The sequence below is a fragment of the Mesocricetus auratus genome, unplaced genomic scaffold, assembly GCF_017639785.1.
Source record: "Mesocricetus auratus isolate SY011 unplaced genomic scaffold, BCM_Maur_2.0 Super-Scaffold_100001, whole genome shotgun sequence".
NCBI lineage: Eukaryota > Metazoa > Chordata > Mammalia > Rodentia > Cricetidae > Mesocricetus > Mesocricetus auratus.
Window position 1 is genome coordinate 10,236,564 of NW_024429187.1, and position 12,844 is coordinate 10,249,407.

The 12,844-nt window shown below is 38.9% G+C and overlaps 1 protein-coding gene across 4 annotated transcripts in view; it reads right to left on the reverse strand.

The window, feature by feature from the left end:
• Nucleotides 1-12,844, reverse strand: part of LOC101832023 (solute carrier organic anion transporter family member 1A5) — a 53,901-nt gene that overhangs the window by 6,012 nt on the left and 35,045 nt on the right. For all 4 annotated transcript variants that reach the window (XM_040743509.1, XM_040743510.1, XM_040743511.1 and 1 more), the window contains exons 8-12: nucleotides 12,295-12,516; nucleotides 10,118-10,282; nucleotides 5,839-6,034; nucleotides 3,951-4,116; nucleotides 2,060-2,232 (exon numbers count right to left, since the gene is read on the reverse strand). In XM_040743509.1, the coding sequence (XP_040599443.1) occupies nucleotides 2,060-2,232; nucleotides 3,951-4,116; nucleotides 5,839-6,034; nucleotides 10,118-10,282; nucleotides 12,295-12,516 (922 nt within the window). The remainder of the gene's footprint in view (nucleotides 1-2,059; nucleotides 2,233-3,950; nucleotides 4,117-5,838; nucleotides 6,035-10,117; nucleotides 10,283-12,294; nucleotides 12,517-12,844) is intronic.

The window sequence follows — 12,844 nt, forward strand, 5'->3', positions numbered from 1 at the left end:
TATGTCCTCAAATTTCAGCATCTCTCTCTCTCTCTCTCTCACACACACACACACACACACACACACACACACACACCAATGAGCCACAATTTTTCAACCAGTTAAAGAGTCAAGTTCAAGTTCAGAAAGTAGTGTAATTGAGAAAGTGAGTAAGGCCTGGAACAGGGAACAACCATGCAGTAAACATGAAAGCAACTATTGAGAACATGTTTGGAGGTTCCAACACGATAGTTCAGCTACTCATGTGCCCTTCACCTATGGCCATCCTCTTCTATGAGGAATAATCATCGTTATCAACTGAGCACACTTCTTTGGAACAGGGCACCTGGAGTATTGAGGGAGAAGGAGACGCCGTGTAGCCTCATCAGCTGAATCAGCCTGGCACATGATGGGGTGACAGATGTCACGGCCAGTTCTCCCTCACTTCCAAGAATAGATCTTAAGAACTAGCAGTACTCGGTGCTTTCATCTGTCTGTGAACCTGCGAACTAAAACAAGACACATACCACATCCCCACTTGAATGAACATAAAAAAATATAACATCTTACCATGAAAAATGAATACGTAAGAACACATATGGGGCCAAACTAGTGAGTATCTATGATGGGTAGAAGTAGAGGAGAGGAAGCACCAAGGGTGAGGGATGGAAATGGAAGGGTGGGGGAGGAGAGACGAGACGAGAGAAGAGGACAAGAGGGAAGAGGAGAGGAGAGAGGAGAGGAAAGAAGAGATGTGATGGGAGAAGAGGAGGGGAGGGGAGGGGAGGGAAAGGGATGGGAAAGGAGGTGATGGAGAAGAGGAGGGCGGGCGTGGGAAGGGAATGTGGGCAAGCAAACAGAAAAGTACAGCTCCCTGTAAGGGAGAAGTGAGAACGTTGGTCCAGTCTATTAGGAAAAAGCGCTGTGAATTACACATTACAGTTAACTCAACTTTGCTTCTCAATTGTAAGGGAGAAGTGAGAACGTTGGTCCAGTCTATTAGGGAAAAGCGCTGGGAATTACACATTACAGTTAACTCAACTTTGCTTCTCAATTCCAATGAGACAAGAAAAGAAATGTTAAAGTCTTTCCCCATGTCTCCCCATTGCTAGTGGGTGTGAAGTTTGCTAGATTGGAAAGAACACTTACAAACAAACAAACAACAACAAAGAACAAAGAACAAAATAAACCCTTAAAACTTGGCTCTGCAACTTCCTCAACTTATACTAAAGTCTGTAGTATCTATTACTGCATTCTTTTGTTGTTGTTAAAGACAAATTGATCTCAGTATGTCAAGGGAGACTGCTCGCTTTTACACAGAGAGTTTCACACTCAGTCAGTGAGCTGAGCCACAGGAAATGAGCGCTAGGCAGCTACTCTCTTACTGCCAAAACAATACAGGCCTTAATGGAGGCTTAAGACATGAAAGGAGAAAATCAGAATGTACTGGAAGGAAAATTCCAGAAAATTTTAGATTACTGTTAAATATAGAAATGTTCAGTATAAGAGTCTTGATAAAGGTATCTTAGAGCATTGAAATTCTAGGAACAATGACTCCAAGAGAATTTCTTGTGAAAAGGAATTTTAATTAGTGACCAAAAAATATAAGTGGCATTGGCGGGGTGCTCAGTGAATGCTCAGTGAAAAGATTATTGCTACAAAGGCTCGATGACCCAAATATAATCCCCAGAACTCAGGACCATATGTTAAAAGAATTCCAGTTCAGTGACATGCATGTGTAATCCCAATATTCCTATCTTTAAATAGGAGGAGAAAGCAGAGTTGCTTAGGAATTTGAAAATTAGGTGTGCCAAAACCTCTGGCAGAAATAGTAAGAGAGACCCTGCCTCAAAACCAAGATGAATGGAGAGAACTGTTTTTCTAACATTGTCTTCTGACCTTCTGTGCTTTCTTGGCACCCAGGAATCCCCGCAATACATAATACACACCACACACACACACACACACACACACACACACACACACACACGCACACACACACACACACACCATATAGTCATATATGCACACGTTGTTAAGAAGGAAAGAAAGAAAGCTAAGTGAATGAATGAATTAATACCTCAGAAGAACCATATACCCAGGTATGGCTGCTAGTGAGTAGATGAAACAGCCAATTACTGACATGATGAAATAGTACTGCAGCTTGATGGTACAGTCAGGGCCTTTCTTACACAGCCCAAGGACAGCAGATGAGTTTCCTGAAGACCAAATGCAGCTACAATTGTGAAACACCTGTCAAAAACAATGTCTTTTTTAAGGAAGGAAAATATTGAACATAAACCTTCTATATTTTCTACACAGCCAGTTAGACAAAAATAGAGAGCTTTGGGGCCAATGATGTAACTTAGAGGAGCAGCACTCATCCAGCATGAATGAGCTGGAGCATAAATACCATTGAGTAAACACTAAATAGTAAATAGCCAAAATGGAGGTTTCCTTCCCACTTTATTTCCATCTCTTTTTATGGTATCTCAGAATTCTATCATAAAATACAAAGGGGGAAATTTTTAAGAATTGGTATGCTTTCTAAATATATGAAGTACACATATTTACAAAAATACAATTGTGCTGAATGCACACTTAATATTTTTGTATTTATTTGCTTATTTGGTCTTGTGTGTGTTTGTGTGTGTGTGTGTGTGTGTGTGTGTGCATTTATGTTTGTGCATGCCTGTGCACCTGTGTGTCTGTAGGTTGACATGTATGCCATGGCATACATGTAGAAGTCAGGGAATAAGTTATGTGAGTTAGTTCTCGAAAATAAACACTGCTTTGTTTTCTGTTGGCTTAGTCCTAAGTACTAAAACAAAATGTATTTCAGAATACTGATGGAATAGTTAAGTGCTTACTAATAAGGTCATGTCACCAAGAGAAAGAGTTTAGCAATAAAGTCAATTCTTTCCTTAACTCATTTTGACTACCAGCTAACCTTAAATATTGTAACATGTTTAAGGCAAGGAAAAATGCTTAGCTTCATGTACTAAACTGTGGTGATGTGGGGGAGACAGCACAGTCTGAAAAGCCATGCATGAACACGAAAACATGAGGTCAGATCCCCAGCACACATGGGAAAAATGCATGCATAGAGGACGTGCTTGCAACACTGGTGCTTTGAAGGTGGCAACAGGTGACTCCCTGGGGCTCACTTGTCAGGCAGCCTAACAGAATCTGCAAATCACAGGCCAGTGAGATCCTGTCTCAAAAGCATTATCAGGATGTAACCCGAGAGTCAACAGCAGAGGTTGTCTTCTGGCCTCCCTATGCATATGTACCTGCACACACACACACACACACACACACACACACACACACACACACACACACCTCACATTAAGTGGATACATAAATGAAAGAAACTCGTGGTATGAAAGATAAGTTTTCTCTCCACCTCAACTACATGGCTAGTGTAAGGTCAGTCTGGGCTCCTGGAGGAGACCCCACCTCATAAACAGGCAGATTCTGTCCAAGTATTTTAAAGGTTTAATGTTAGTGTTTATTCATGTGCTTGCTTCTATAACTGTGTGCATTCAGAAATGTGCATGTGGGTGTCTGAGGAAGGCAGAAGACAGTGTCAGTGGCAGGAGCTACAGTTGTGAGCTGCCCTGTGTGGATGCTGGGTACCAAACGGGTCCACTGAAAAACCAGGAAGTGCTCTTAACAGCTAAGCTAGCTCTCCAGCTCATCCTGAGAATTTTAACTCCAACCATTTGAATAGCAGTCTCAACTGCTTTAAAATTACAAGATAATTCTCAGATTCTGTAAGGTTTTATATAACATCTAGGGCTCTAACACCAGGTAGGCATATACCAAATAATGTTGTTGGTTCGCAAAAACTATATTAATATATTTTAAGCAAGGACTAGTTTTTGCTTTTTATCAGATGTAGGCTTAGATCTATATATTAATATAGCACACAAAATATCAGCCTAAAACATTGCAAAGACATTTACCGTGTTGATTCCTGTTCCAACAGACTTTTCACAACCTGCAAGGCAGGGTGACATGTATGCTAGACCATTGTCTCCACACACTGGATCCCACGTTTTAGTTAAGCAGTTACACCTTGTGTTGCAGTCATCAAGGAATTGATTCTCCATATATAATGGCTGCTGAATTCTAGAATGATTTAAAATAATGTTAGGAATACTAAAACAATGATACCCAAGATTTTTATTTTGTTCTATTCATCTCAGTCTGTTTGCCTGCATGTACGCACACATGCAGGCAGGTGTACACACACACACACACTAACACACACGCACACACACAGAGACAGAGACAGAGAGAGAGACAGAGAGAGAGAGAGAATTCACCACCCCTAAACAGAAACAGGAATCATCCAATTATCCATGTGTAGTCTCTGTACTATGCTCTTCTCATAAAAGTTATCTGCTCTGGTGGTCACATGACTGCTTTTCCAACTACCTCATAAATAAACATTAAGTGCCTACCTTATAGGAAAATACTGTGCTGTTAGAGCTAAAAAGGAAGATGAAGATCTGTCACTGATCTGCATGAGGGGATAATGATAGAGGGCTGATTTGAACAAGGATAGGATACATGATGCATTAAGCCCGCAAACAGTGGTTTGAGTGACCAGACAAGCTCTTCTGCAATAGGAAGTGCCCTGCACTTACAACAGGATTGAAAGAGGATCATATGGGAGTCTAAGGCCTGAATTCACACTCTGTCACTCAAACACAGCATGGAGTCAGCATGGCTAGAGATGGAGTAAGTGTGCATAATTCTGCTTTGGTATTGTTGAAGCTACTTTCTGAAAACTAATTCATCCTGAGTTTCATTTTCGCCATCTACAAAGTGAACAGAATAATTGCTTTCTTAAAAACAAATTCAAATTAGATGATGTATATAATTACTAATTATTTTATAGTGAAGTTATTCAAATCTTGCAACTTTCAAAGACGTTGGAAGGACTTTTATTTTTAACCTTTGCTCCTGTCTCAGTCTCTTTAGTGTGTGTGTGTGTGTGTGTGTGTATGTGTGTGTAAGTACACATACAGTAGTCCCCTGCTGTTCACTGCTGCAAATGCCAGACTAGCAGGCCTATGAGCTTTCAGATTTTCCTGCATGTGCCCCTCAGCTCATGGTAGGAGTGCTGGCATTACAGATATCATACCATATCAAGCTGTACATGGATTCTGGGGATCGGGACTAGGGGCTTCTGCCAGAGAACACTTAGACACTGAGTCATCTCCTCAGGATTTCAAAAGGAACCTCCACATATATGTTTTACTTCATTTTAACTGATTAAATTATTACATATCTGAGCACTAAACTAAGTTTTACATGTCCCATGCTAATACAGAATTTGATAAGGCAATCCTTAAAATACAAAGCCTAAGACTGCAGAATACATGAGATACAACTATATCAGTGACATATAGAAATATATACATTTGTTGATTTACCATGTATTAGATTCAATTATGCTAAATTTGTGCCCATTGTAGAACCCTATGAAGATTTGTTGGCCTTCACAGTCAAATGTAAAGCTATCCATTGTTATACAGTCAACTTTTAAAGCTATTTGAAGTATAAAATACATGGATAATTTAGGCTACAAAGCTCTGGATTATTTTCCTTTATTACACTTTAACAGAGACTATGATATCATCATGATGACCACCTGTATGTACATAGAATCCTAAATATACTCACGGGTAGTCAACCAGCCTTTTTAATAAACTTGTAACTGTGTGGGCTGGTATAGAATTGATGTGTGGAAGAAAAATTCAAGATAACCATAGATGACTGCCATTAAGTCATAATAAATGATCTGGTCATGTACAATTCTTGAAGAAAATGGAAACAACATACCCTTCATAAGATGTAGTTAAGCCAGCAACTGGGAAATCATCACAGGTCCACATATAGTTAAAGAAAGATAGAAGATACTCAGTCAGGGACAGGCAGAATGCTATGTATGCAGCTCTCTTGACAGTAATCTTGAACTTCTTCATAATCAAGCCACCAACTAAATATCCAATGCATATAGGTGGGAAGGAATAAAGACCTATAAATGCAGATAAAACAGTACTTATAAAAGACAGCAGAAAATTGATGTTATCAGTTTGTCTAATACACCTTAATTCAGCTCGTGTATACACAGTTATCCTATCCCCCCCACATTCACATATTTCAAACGCCCCATAATGTCATTTTAAAAAGACAGCATTTATTTAATCATTTGCAGAAAGTTATAAGCACCCCGTAACTATCACGTGCATGCACGCGCGCGCGCGCGCGCGCACACACACACACACACACACACACACACATTTCGTGTACTTCTTTCTGTAGAGATACATAGATTAATAGAAATGTGTTAATAATTAAGAGAGAGCCAAACAGTTTATAATTAATATAACTCTTCTGTGTGTTTATTTGGAACCTATCAGCTGAGGGGCTGGGCAGGACAGAAACCTCAGTCTACATGTGGCACCCAAACGTTTGGCAATAATTTCCATGTAAAACCTGCGAAAAGCTTAAAAAGGGACTCTGAAAGCAAAATGGCAGTATCAAGCAGAACTTCTTCGTAGCGACATTCTCTCAGGCGGGCTCTGTTTGCTAGAGGCAAGTAGAAGTCAGACTTCTTTAAAAGGGACTTTGGGAGCCTGCTCCACATAGAGGGATACTCTCAGCCTAGACACAAGGGGGAGGGTCTAGGCCCTGCTCCAAAGGATGTGACAGATTTTGAAGATTCTCCATGGAAGGCCTCACCCTCCCTGGGGAACAGAAAGGGCATGGGATTGGAGGCCAGTGGGGGGCAGGGGAGGATGGGAGGGAGAGTGAACTGGGATTGACATGTAAAACAAACTTGTTTCTAATTTAAACCAAATTAAATTAAAAAAGGAAAAAAAAAGAGAGAGGTGTCCTGACTTAGTATTATCAGCAAAAACCACATGCCTTTTTAAAATGCTCTTTACAAGCACCTGGCAGCATGCTTCCTGGTGGTGACATAAACCTAGAAACTCAGCCATTAAACTAGATTCTCAGAAAGCCAAGGAATAGGATGTGGCCAGCTTCTGCTGTTCAACAGATTAAAGACTCATGTGGTCAGAAAAAGAGAGAGATATACAGTAAAGACTGATTCAGAGGGAGAAAAACCACTAAACTGTTTACTGTGTCTTTAAAAAAATATGTAGGCTTGGGAAAGAAAAGAAAAAGGATAGAGAAACTTCTTTAAGAGAAGAGCGGCTGAGTGTGGTGGCACACACTCTTAATCTCAGCACTTGGGAGACAGAAGCAAGCAGATCCCTGTAATTTCCAGGCCAGCCTGGTTACAGAGTGAGCTCAAGGGCAGCCAAAGTTACACAGTAAAACCCTGCCTCAACAAACCAACAAATAAAAAATAGAACACCAAATAAAAAGACGTGTAAGGATGGAAAGCGCACAGAGAGTCTGGGTACTGCATGTTATTGTGGTGTCTTTAAATTGTTTGACTGATGAGGAAGGAGCAACAGCTGCTAAAAGACATTTGATTATAAATGATTATAAATGGATTAATGCAACCTATGTATTTTGAAAATGCTTTGACTTCATAATATAAGTCTAAGGACATGTCACTTTGGAAAGAGGTTCTGCTTTTGTTTCCACAGAAGATGAAAAGCCGTGGATTCCTTCCAGACTAGTATGGTTTGCTCAAGGAAGACCCCCCTGAAGCAGTGGCCCAGGTGATCCAACGTGCCAGACAGCTGGGGTGATGCTGATTGCGGACTTGCAGACCACTACATCCAGGGTTTGGCTGTGATCACAGATTTTCTCAGCATCCCTTTGGGATTGGCAGCATCCCCCAAACAGTAGGAAGCAGTTTGGAGAGAACTACACCCAAATTCCTAAATATTGTTTATAAAAATCTGTTTTCATTTAAACGGGGTTGGTTATAAATTGTTAATTGTCACAGTCAATCTCTTTCTAAAGAAAAAGAAAAGGGAAAATGATAGATGACTACTTTGCATTGGTATAGATTTTGATTTATTGATACAAATTTAAGGTTAATATTGTTATATGTATATTTCTACTCTTGTTTAGGTAATGTCTTTATACAGCTCATTTAAAATATATAATTGAATACAGATTATAGATCATCACCTATAATAGTCAAAACTTATGTTAGTTAGACTTTCTAGATATACAGATATATATTTCAAGTGAATAGGAAGTCTTCAAAACCTTTCAAAAACCTACGGAATATGGAATTTAAAATAGTTTATTAGGGTTGTTCACAACAATGAGATACAACACCATGCAACACCAGATAAATCAGAGAGAAAGATGTACATTAAAGAAATTTGTTATGAAGTTTGCCTTCTGCATGGCAGGGACAGCCATTTGGACAGGAAGCTGCTCTTGCCTGGACTGCTTGACAGCATGCTGTCCAAACTGGACAATCAGGCTACAAAGAAAATTGACTGCTGAACTTGCCAAGGGACAGAATGGTCCTTCAAAGTTCCTGCTTCATCAAAAAGTCTGCCAGACACTGGGTCTATGGGTCTATGGGCCTATGGGCTGAAGATGGATGCCTCAATGTCACAGAGAAACTTTGGGTGACTGTCCAGGCAGTGAGATGCCACTGTCACCTCAAGAGTTTATATGTTATCCTTTTGTGGTTTTTGATGGAGTTGAAGACAGATAGCTATGGTTGTGGTTTTCCTTAGTTATGATAAAAGATAAAGTTGCATAGAAAACTGTAGACTCACAATGATAGGACAGATTTTGCAAATTGCATATAGACTAAATATTGTAACTATATTCCTTACTTGATAACTGTTTTGTTATATATAATTATACTATGTAAGAATTAAACTCTTTTTATATAGACATAAAGGAGGAGATGATGGGGATGTTTTTCTGTATGCTGTGAATATGTGTTTCTTTTATTGGTTGATGAATAAATGCTGATTGGCCAGTAGTCAGGAAGTATAGGTGAGGTTACTAGACTAGGAAAATGCTGGAAAGAGAAAAGACAGGGAGCAGTCGAGAGAGGGAGATGCCATGTAGCTACCCGGAAGAGAGGGCTCTGGGCATTCTCTGGTAAGCCAAGACTATACAGAGATCTATAGATTAATATAAATGTGTTAATAATTTAGAGAGAGCTAGCAAATAAGAAGCCTGAGCCAGTGGCCAAACAGTTTATTATTAATATAAGCCTTCTGTGTGTTTATTTGGAACTAAACAGATGAGGAACTAGGCAGGACACAAACCTCAGTGTATGTCTTTCCACTCTTGTTTATTAGGAATTTGACTCAGCTCCAAGATATTTTGAAGCTCACTGCCTATCAAGTGTAGAACATTCTGTGCATTGGTTGACCAGAATTCTTTCTTCCTGACTTTACTTCCCTAGTCCCCCTACAGAAATATCAAAGGAAAAAAAGAAAAGGGTAGAGAAAAACCCAGGCTACATTGCATTCATACAATACCAGCCCCAGATTTAGAGGAATTTATATATGCATTCTTTGCTGTTCCGTACAATTGCACTTAATTTTATACAACTGAGGGTAGGGACTGGTATTTGGACTTTCAGAGAACTGTAGATAATGTGGATGCTGGCAGCCTATGATCATCAGTTTTCAAGAGTAATTGAACCCAGAAAAAATCCAAAGTCAGGTAGAATCCCTGAGTTTAGGGTGCTAACAAGAAAAGCAGAGTATGGATGCACAGAATCCTCAGATCACTGGGGAACCAAGCAAATGAATTAGGAGTAATGTGGAAGGCAAGAATTGAAACCCAGAAGTAGAATCTGAGAGTAAGACACAGAATCCCACTGAATTGATTATGCATTCCTGTTTGAATTAACATATCGCCTATCTGAAAATTGACTGACAATGAACATCCTCAAGATTTTTGTAACAATGACAGTTTTCTTTTTGGTTGGAGCAAGAACAGAGAGGATATTTCTGGCCTCTTCCTTTCTCTATCCATTCTTAATTTCTCTGGAGACTAGAAAGAAGAAATTTGCAAGTATCCTAACATATTTCAATTTCCTTGTAGTTTCCTAGTCACATGATTATACTATTTAGAATATCCTTGGGGACGCTGTATATCTTATCCTTGTGGTAGGGGGAAGTGATACTGAAGAAATAATAAAACTACATACCTGTGAGAAAGATTATCTCTGCAGTTGACTTTCCATATTGTTGTTCCAGGTATTTAGTCATGAAGGTAAATAAAATGATAAATCCATTAATCTGGAGCACACTTGTAAGGATGAAAAGCATGTAAATTGGGTTGCAGGAAAGGCTCTTCATGTATGGCAAGAAATCTGAAATGAGAGTTTAGTGTAAAGAACACCAGCATAGCCTGGCTTTGCATTTTGTGTCTAGTGTTCTCTTAAAATCTCAGAGATTCTGCGCTGTGACATAAATGCATCTGATAAATCTTTACTCTTTGTGGCTAAAGTTCTATATTTGTTTCTAAGTTTCTTCTGGAATTTAGTGACACAGCCAGCTATACAAGAATCAGAACCCAATTGTACAATCACGCAAAACTCTTAGGAGGCTGAATGCTGTTTGTGGCCACATACTTTGATTTCTTTTCCTCTGTTCCTTCTATTAATAAAATACGTTCACTAGAGAGTGACTAGTTTGGTCTCTGGAGTCTGCAAGGGACACTTATTTGATAACATTTGAATTAATATACTGATGTTATCACTCCTTTGTGCAAGAAAGGATGATCTAAAACTCAGGAAGACTCCGGGAATCATGCTACAGCCCTCCCAACTTCAGCATCCCTGCAACATTTCTCAATAGAATTCCATTAGAAGCACCTAGGAATATTTTTAAACGTGACTCATTTGTTGTATACCAAGCACCTTCCAACTGCCTTAACTAGAACTTCTCCCTGTCTAAAAATCTGAGTGTCAAGTTTGTAGCTATCTCTAGTAAATGGATTGAATCTCACTGCAGATATTTGACTGAATTTCACATGTAAATAGTCTCTTTCCTTTTTTTCTGTCTTCATATTTCCTGTCTTGATTTTCTGATATATACTATCCTTAATAAATTGCCTAAAATTTTAGAGATTAATATATGAAGAAGAAACCATTTAGAAGTATAGGCAGAACAATTTAATAAAAATAAGTGAAATTTAGTAGAAAAATCAACCTTCATGAATGAGAGGGTTAAAGTCAGAATTCCCAGGAACTTTTGAACTCATCCTTGTTTGCTGATATTCCTGTTCTCCTAAATGAGTCTCCACAATTTATATTGATTTTCTGTATATCTTATACTATGCTAAGCACTTTCCTAGTTTTGAAAATCAGGTTGACCTTATAGACAGTCAAACATAACAATCACTATTGGTTATTTGAGAATAATCATTAATATGACCATGATTCTAAGAATGTGCAAGACTTTGAACTCACTCCTGATATGACTGGCTCCCCAGCTATGGTCAATAGTGTTTCAGGAATATTTGTGATTATTCAGTGCACAGTGGTGTTGAAGGTTATGAGTGATGGAGGAAATAGAGAAATTACCAGTAAAATGCTCCCTGCTGTATTCTGTACCAAAACAGCATAGAAACTCAAGAATATAAGGTACTTTTACCCTCATTTAACAGGTGAAGAAATAGAACCTTCCTGCCCTCCAATTATACACGTTAAAAATTCCAGAGCCCAAGGCTTGCCCCATTTGTACTCGAGACCACTACAGATGTCACCACACACATAGCTTTGAAAATAGTGCCAATGTTTAAGAACGGGCAGTCTTGAACACTCAGCTTCTCATAGATGCATCATTACTCTGCACCAGAAATTAATAACATCCCTCCTTGTTCTACAACAGTCAGATCCTTAGGGAACACTTCTGTGAATTATAACAACCTTCAAATACAGAGGATTATATTACCTCTCAGTTTTTTCCAGACTTAATTTTTCAAGGATTCTCACAGTTAAATTAATATTTTTTCTCATCAAACTATACTGATACCTTAGTGTAGGTATTACTCTCCCATTACCTTTAGCTTAAATTTCTGTTTATTAATGTTTTAATGTATAATTATATTTTGTATAAAATGGACTTTTTAAAACAGACAGGAATTTTTTTTGCTTATTGAGTATCCACATTGACTTGAGTTTTCATAAAGCCTAATATAAGATAAGCTGTTTAAAACTATCTCAGTTGTTTGCACATGGTAACTTTGGAAGAAGTATAACACATCTGACTAGGGACCTTTAGTGACAAACTATCTGAGCTCAGCACAGCAGCATGACAAACGCTACACTAACTGCAGACCCATCTAAACCAAATACAAGGTTTAAAGTTTCCTGTTTGCCTTTAGTGAGTCCACGTTTTTCCTTCTTGGCTTTCTCTTGGTGTTTCTCTTCTTTGTCACTTTTAGTCACAACCATGTTATCCTCCAATCCATTCTTTGGGAGTGTTTTGGGAAGAAAGAAAAAAGGGATGCTGATGAGGATATTCACTCCGGCACAGATCAAAAAGCCGACCCACCAAGCACCGACCCAGCGTGTATCAGTGGGAGTTATGGTCAGGTCTTCTGTAAAGAAATACAGATAATTTATTAATGTGCACCATTCTTTCCTGTGTAAACTGTAGAAAATTATTAAGAAGAATAATGATGGGGGAAGTCCAGGCGGGAATTCCACAACAAGTGGCGGCGGCTGGCGGGAAGACTACACTTTGCAGAATAATTCCATCTAAACACAAAATTTGCCTATTATTTGTAAACTATTCACATTTGTTCTTGTTCTTGTTTGGGCCTTGCATTTTGGCCCCCTGCCTCTACTTGTTAAATGCTAGGATTACAGGTATCTGCCGCCCCACAGGTTGAATTTACATTTTTAGAAAAAGTGTCCAAGGTTGAT